This window comes from Coffea arabica, chromosome 7c, assembly GCF_036785885.1.
Source record: "Coffea arabica cultivar ET-39 chromosome 7c, Coffea Arabica ET-39 HiFi, whole genome shotgun sequence".
NCBI classification, from domain to species: Eukaryota; Viridiplantae; Streptophyta; class Magnoliopsida; order Gentianales; family Rubiaceae; genus Coffea; species Coffea arabica.
The window spans coordinates 29,191,783-29,199,614 of NC_092322.1; the positions used below are offsets into that span (position 1 = coordinate 29,191,783).

At 36.4% G+C, this 7,832-nt stretch overlaps 1 protein-coding gene across 1 annotated transcript; it reads right to left on the reverse strand.

Annotated features, from left to right (window-relative positions):
• Positions 1–3,699: 3,699 nt before the first annotated feature.
• LOC113699793 (uncharacterized) lies at positions 3,700–4,353 on the reverse strand. Its single transcript, XM_027220139.1, has one exon. The coding sequence runs from the start codon at positions 4,351–4,353 to the stop codon at positions 3,700–3,702; it is 654 nt and encodes a 217-aa protein (XP_027075940.1).
• Between the last annotated feature and the right edge of the window lie 3,479 nt (positions 4,354–7,832).

The following is a 7,832-nucleotide window of genomic DNA, read 5'->3' on the forward strand; positions in this document are numbered from 1 at the left end:
ACATTTATAAGGCTACAATTCAGGAACTATTTTAAAATTTTGTCCATAACTAACTCATTTTCAGGCAAAAAGTTGCATCTCATAACAGGTTTTCTAACATAGCCGAGAAACAGGGCAGGTGATTTTGAAAGGCTGGTATGGTTCACTCAAGTGAAATCAGGGGATGCATTTTATACCGTTAGAAAACTGGAAGTATCTAGTTTCTAATGCTACAAACAACACTCAATTTTGACATCAGACCAAAGAGTTATGGTCGATTTAAAATCGCTGCCAGAGCAATTCCGGACAGTTTTCCGGCCATGAACTTAATAATAGGATGAACATTTGGAATCCAAATTCAGCTAAGGATTGGTTGGATCTGACAGGTTGGATGACTGTTAAACCAAGTTTCTTCTGGTACATGGTTTTAATCATATCATATGCTAGTCTATCATAAGACATACTCCCTTCCCTGCATTATGCATGATAGTATTTGAGTTGCCTTAATGCTTTAGAAAGTTGAGAATATAACTACTATAAAACAAAATCTAGATAACATGTGGGGCAGGCATTACTGCATATTTTGCCTTATTACACAGTACTAGTTATTGATCTAGAGTATGATGTATAAACTCTCGCAACTAGCTTCCAGATAAGGAAACTATTAAATAGTTCATGACATCTCAAAATAGGAAACTTGGCTTGAAGTGGGCATTATTTCTTGGAATCTGTTTTATTACTTTTGTACCTTATTTCTTAGAAATGTTATTCTAAATTTCTGTTTTGGCTAATCAGAATCTTCTGTATTGGTTATTAAATGTGTTTTGATTAAGGAATATACAGCTCTCCATTCAACTCATTTCAAGGTTCATCATCAAGTCTTATGATAGAGCAAAATAATGAAGACGTGGAACAATTGAACTATAACGAAGAAAGAGCTGATGAGATGAGTGAAGAAGAGAGAAATGATAGAAGATGAGGGCAATGAAAGAGAACAGCAAGTAGATGGAGATGAAGGAGCTGGTTCTTTTGAGAAAAAGCAAAGGAAGAAGAAATCCAACATATGGGATGAAATGACAACAGTAGTGCTATATAATGGGACGGTCAAAATGAAGTGCAACCATTGCATGCCAAGAGTGCAACCGAAGCCACATCTCAGCACAAGAGAGACTTGAATTCTTGCCTACAAAGAAAGATAACCATTGGGGAGCAAAGCAAACAAAAGCAACAAGTGCTGTCATTCACCGAAGGCCCAAGTGATGGTATCACTTCCATTACAAATTTCTCGCATGATCATGCCAAGGTAAGAGAGATTGCATCACACATGATTCTTGCGCATGAGTACCCCATTTCTATAATGGAACATGTAGTTTTCAACAAATTCATGAAAGCGGTTTCTCTATTTTATAAAAAGATTAATTGGCAGACTGTTAAGGAAGATTGCATTAGTACTTATACAATTGATAAAAGGAAGCCGAAATCATTGTTGAAAGGTGCTGGTAGGATTAGTATTACCACAGATTTATGGAAATCTGGTCAAAAAAATTCAATATATGGTTGTGACTGTTCATTTTATTGATTCTGATTGGGTGCTACAAAAACGTGTGTTGAATTTTTGCAATGTTCCTCCTCCCCATACTGGAGTCATTATAGGTGATGCTCTAAGTAAGTGCTTTATTGATTGGGGGATTGAGAATAAGGTTTCTAGCATAACTGTTGATAATGCTTCATACAATGATGTGTGCATTAGGAGATTTAAAGAGGATTTTGCTCTAAGAAAGAGATTAAGTATTGGAGGAAAAAATTTTCATGTTAGATGTTGTGCACATATACTTAATCTCTTAGTGCAAGATAATCTTGGTCAACTTGGTGGTATGATTGATGTTGTTAGAGAAGGGATAAAGTACTTGAACAATTCTGAATCTAGGCTTCTTGAATTTGCTAAAATTTAAAAACAGCTTCAGTTGCCCTCTAGAAAGCTATTTTTAACAACGTGGAATAGCACCTATTTGATGTTAGATTCGGGTTTAGAGTTTAAGGATGCCTTTCCAAGATATGCAGACATTGACCCCGGATTTCACCATGTTCCTACTTGTTTTGAGTGGATGAAAGTGGAAGAAGTGTGCAAATTTCTAGAAATATTTCATGAAATCACTGATATGATTTCCGGGTCCAAGTATCCAACCGCTAACATTTTTCTTGTGAAACTCTATAGGATTAAAGAGCTTTTAAATGAAAAAGCTCTTGACTCTTTTGGAGTATATCCGAGCTATGGTTGGAAGTATGTCTGCTAAATTTGATAAGCATTGGGGGGAAAGTATTGTGCTGCTATCTTTGGGTGCAATTTTGGATCCGAGATACAAAATGTTTCTTATTAATCATACTTTTCCGGTGATTTATGGTAATCATACTTTTCCGGTGATTTATGAGATTAGAGACATTCTTTATGAGTTTTATAATGAATATGTTGATTGTCACATTGTTTCCCATTCTGAACAACAACAGAGGCAGGTTGTAAAAAGAAGACAAAATAAAGATTCTAGTTCTTCTAGTAAGAAACAGAAAATGACTGGACCTGCTATTTTAACTGGTAAAGAAAAGTTTCACATGCATGTGAGTGAATTTGACAGGGCTCCACCAGAAAAATCAGATTTAGATGTTTATTTATAGGAAAGTAGGTATGCTTGTGATGCAAATGCAAATCTAGATGTTTTGGGTTGGTGGAAAGGGGAAAGATTGAGATTTCCTATCTTGTCGAGGATGGCTGCCGATATACTTTCCATTCCTGTTACAACTGTGGCTTCAAAATCTACCTTCAGCACCGGAGGTAGAGTAATTGCTGATCGATGAGCTTCTATGTCAGTTGAGACGGTGCAAATGTTGCTTTGCAGCAACGATTGGATCCGCAGTCTTCATGGCCTAAAGAATAAGTCTCGCGTAAGTAATTAATTGGATGTTTTTGTTGTTGTTACAGTTTCTTTATATCTGATTTTGAAGAATTTTATAACTTTCATACTTTTGTTTTGCAGGAATCACTTGATGCTGCCGAATCAATCACATTTGAAGAAGTTGAACTTCCTGAATCGTTCACAACCTGATTTGGTGGCTGTTGATGTTGCTTGGTGGCTGTTTATGTAATTTTTCATGTTGTAATCTGATCTGGTTTGGACATGTTGTAATCTGATCTAGTTTGGACATTTTGGTTTGGACATGTTGTTATTTGATCTGCTTTGGACATTTTGGTTTGGACATGTTGTAATCTGATCTGGTTTGGACATTGTAATCCGAGCTTGGGCATTTTGCTCCTCCATTTGATGGTTTTTGCTGTAGTTTTAACTTCTTTTAACTCCATAAATATTAGGTTCTAGCTTTTTATAGTCAAGCTTGTTGCAGTATTAGACTCTGCCTTGTATTGTCATTTGGCATGGCTTGTCGAATTGAAGATGATATATCAGGGAATGTGTATCTTCTTTGTTCAGGCTAAATATGAGTGTAACAAAAGCTGATATGATGTCTCCCATAAACGAGCTCGAGCTCAAAAAGCTCGGGCTCAAAAAGCTCGGCTCGAGTTCCACTCGAGCTCAAGTTTTCTATCCAGTACATCGAGTCGATCTTGAACGCCTTGTGAAGCTCAAATTATTAATGGAGCTAGCTCGATTAGAGGTTTGAGTCGAACTCGATTGTCATATGCTCGAGCTTGACTCGGCTCGTTTTACGGCTCTAATTATTGACTAATGGAAATGGACTTGTATATTCTTGGGTTGGTGTAGAGTATAACTTCTCGGCATTACACTTAATCCTGTCATAATAGATGCAGTAGGATTTTGAATCTCCTTGTTTGATTGTGTTCATGAAATCTTCAATTGTCTGTTGTTCTAATGCCTCCGTATAGCACTCATGTGATTTGAATGTTCCCCATTCACAAAAAACTCCATATTTGGAAATGTAATCCCGTATAGCTCTTGCATCTCTTGCAGCTTGTATATTTGGATGATATACTTGAGATCTTTGTTGGCATACTAAATCGAATACTCTATCATCTCTTGTTTGGAACTTGTCTACAAATTGGACGAGTACCTGTAGGTGTGAAGTACCGTCTTCATGCATCTCTGAGGATACTCTCACGTATGAAGGTTGATTATTGGTGAATTTATCAAGGAGTTTTTCAAGACATAATTCTTTTGAAATATCACATCTAGAATATGTGATGAAAATATTTTTTTGCAGCGAGGCGGAAGATGCTCCTAGTAATCCTCCATGAATGCCATCACCTTCGACAGTGCCAACAATGTCAAACAATTCAGGGTCGAGAAGGCCGCGGACTTCAAATAATATCAAATCCAGATGAGCGAGAATCAGGTTGAAGTCCGCCATCAAATGCACGACACGTGGAAATCATCCATATCACCCGTGATATAAACAGTATTAAATATATGCACAGTGATAATATACCAAAACGACGCAGTTCAGGCCTTGGAACTGTGCAGAATAAACTAAATATACTAATTATATTCAAAATAAAAATGATCATCAGATCAAATCCATGTGGCAGGATCAAACGCACCAGAGAGAGCCACTTGGAGAAGTAACTGTACTAGGGAGACCCATCTTCTACAGTGAAAAACCACTAAATAATACACCAGGGGTATAACGATCATTTGGCACTGGGCACTCTAGAGGGTATTTCTGTCTTTTTGTATGGTGAACAGTTTCCAAACAGTGCCCAGAATAGTGAATTACAGTAGTTTCTACAGTGATCTATGGTGAAAATGACACCATGGCCACCGCGGAACAGTAACTTTTTCCTGTAGAAATTACAGGAAAAAGTGCAAAAATAGACCAATCACAGCACGCCACATCAGCATCTGACACGTGGGCCCCACAGCCCTCTATAGGAATCCCATATATAGAGGGCTGGGATTGTGCCACGTTACCTACACCCACATAAGTAAGAAATATTTGCCCTTGGATCATGCTACAGTGAAAGTGACACCAACAAATAATATATTTAGAGACTTATGATAGGCACTGTAGCGTGGTGATAATTCCAGAACCTTCCCAGAACGACACCGTATAATCAGGTTTGCGAAACAGTATGAATTCCAGAACCTTCCAAGATACGACATCTTTTAATAATAAACATGTTATTAAAATGGATTTACAAAATTTAAAAATATAAAATATAATCATATTAAATATTATTATAACCTATAGATTAATCAAATTAGGCACTCATTCATCACAAATATCACTGTAATAAAATCTCTGACATGAGTATAACATATTATATAATACTCACAAGCCATCTTATTACTATCACATTAGAAAATAAAAATTACAAATTATTTCTTCATATTTTTTTGTCATCATCCTCTTGGATCATAAATCACCCAACAAATCTCAAAATGTGATGTATCATCATTGAGCTCTACGTATTTTGTATGAGTATTTTCTCTGAGTATGTTGAATGTATGTATATGTATTTTGTATGTATATCGTATTTCTATACCTTCTAGAATCGTATAATTATACGATTCGTGCTCAGCGAGCAGGCGAGAAATATATTTCAAATTATTCCAATGATTACGCTTTATTAAAGATGGATCATTATGTCTAACATTTAGCCGACAATAATTATTACACCTGTCCCATCATGAACAGTTATATTTCGAATCCAATGTATTAACTTCAGGTAAATCACGTGTGTGGGGTATACAATGTCCCCACCAATCTAGAATACAATGATTATGTTCCCATTTAATATGTTTAATATATTTTCAATTCCGGAATTCGATCAAGTCGAATTTAATTACAAGACAAATATAATCATGTCCCCATGACACATGGCATAATAACAAATTGAATAAGGGATAATTATTACATATAAATGACGTATGCTGATGTCAGCATAAATGAGTCTCAAAATTTCTAAGTGTTGACAACTAAAGTCCCAGTTACGGTGCACGTCATTTGGGCTTGTCATATGACTACATACATGATCAATCACAATCCAATTACACCAGGCCCAAAAGGCCCAATTACTGTATTAATTAATTCAAATGGCCCAGTTATGTTCATCATCTTCATCACAATACTGAGGTCGGATGATAGAAAGTAGCAGATGGCGTGCAACAGCCTTGCGGGCACATTTTTAACTAAATGATTCTGTCCGGAACCATTATCGGAAAGGGATTTTCAATTCCAGATCACATTAAGTAGTACAATTTAATTAATTAAATTGTGTTCGACAATATCAGCAGCAACATCATATAAATTACACATAACACCATTAACAATTAAGAACACTTAATTATGGATAAATATCTATTCGTTAACATGTATATCACATCCTATTACATTATCACAAGCTTCGCACTCACAACCAAAGATCAAATCAGTGGATGTCAAATATAAAAGCCTAATACAATCATCGTGACTGCTAAATAGAATGTGATCATCTAGATGAATACAAAATCTAGGCAGATAAGACGATACGTCATCATCGAATACAAAATTAACGTACTCTCCCTTGGATTCAACATAAATCCTAAAGGCCATGAGAAAACTGCTTGGTGTGTGATTTATCCGAAACATGACTGTTAATGTATTCCACGGTCTCAAAAATGGTCTTATTTGACGTTGTCCCTGCAATTGGATGTGAAACGGTGTTGGTGTTGGAAATAGTGGTATTGCGTTTCTGTTGATGATCACATCCATCTTCCTCAGCGAGCAACTTGCGAAAAAGTGTCTTCGGAGTTGTTCGAGCTCGCTTGAGGTGTCTCCTGTGTCTGACTTTGACTTCCCTGATTTTCTGCTTCAGAGCTGGAGGCTCTGTTGTTTTCCTGATACAGTGGCTCGGAGATGAATATGAATTTTGCATTGTTTTCCATCCAGTCCCTTAATGCTTTCTTATCGGCTCTGTCCAAATAATCTCCATATGATGAATCTGGACCTGGATTACACAATATGATAGCTGGAATTCCTCCTTTGATCAAAGACTGGTTTGCTGTATTTGCAGTTTGATACCCAGTCCTTTTGAGCCCCGATGAACTCTTTATAATGCTTGAGGTATTGTGGATTGACGTCATCAATGATGTTGTACCAGGCATCGTTGCTGTACACTTTGTTATTCAAATCTAAATACCCACACAAATAATTATGTGGACCCAATGACCTGGCCCATATTGTTTTTCCTAATTTGGATGGGCTTTCGACAATAATGGACATTGGTTTGTTGGGCCTAGATTCAATGGACTTTATATTTGTATTAGCCCAGTCTAGTAATTCATATGGAACATTGTCAACTAATGGAAATGGACTTGTATATTCTTGACTTGCTGTACAGTATAACTTCTCGGCATTGCATTTAATCCTGTCATAAAATATGCAGTAAGATTTTGGATCTCTTTCTTTGATTGTGTTCATGAAATCTTCAATTGTTTCTTGTTCTAGTGCCTCCGTATAGCATTCATGTTGATTTCTATATATCTTACCGGATTTGAACGTTCCCCACTCACAGAAATCTCCATATTTGGAAATATAATCTCGTACAGCTCTTGCATCTCTAGTAGCTTGTATATTTGGATGATGCACTTGAGATCTTTGCTGGCATACTAAATCGAATACTCTATCATCTCTTGTTTGGAACTTGTCTGCAAATTGGACAAGTACGTGTAGGTGTGGAGTGCCGTCTTCATGTAGCTCTGAAGATATCTCACATATGAAGGTTGATTATTGGTGAATTTATCAAGGAGTTTTTGAAGACATAATTCTTTTGAAATATCACATCTAGAATATGTGATGAAAATATTTTTTGCACCGAGGCGGAAAGAACTTGTTCTTGGCATTGTAAT

Bases quoted from the DNA above. Each gene is read 5' to 3' on its own strand.
- LOC113699793 (XM_027220139.1), bottom strand. From the start codon at position 4,353: ATGGCGGACTTCAACCTGATTCTCGCTCATCTGGATTTGATATTATTT.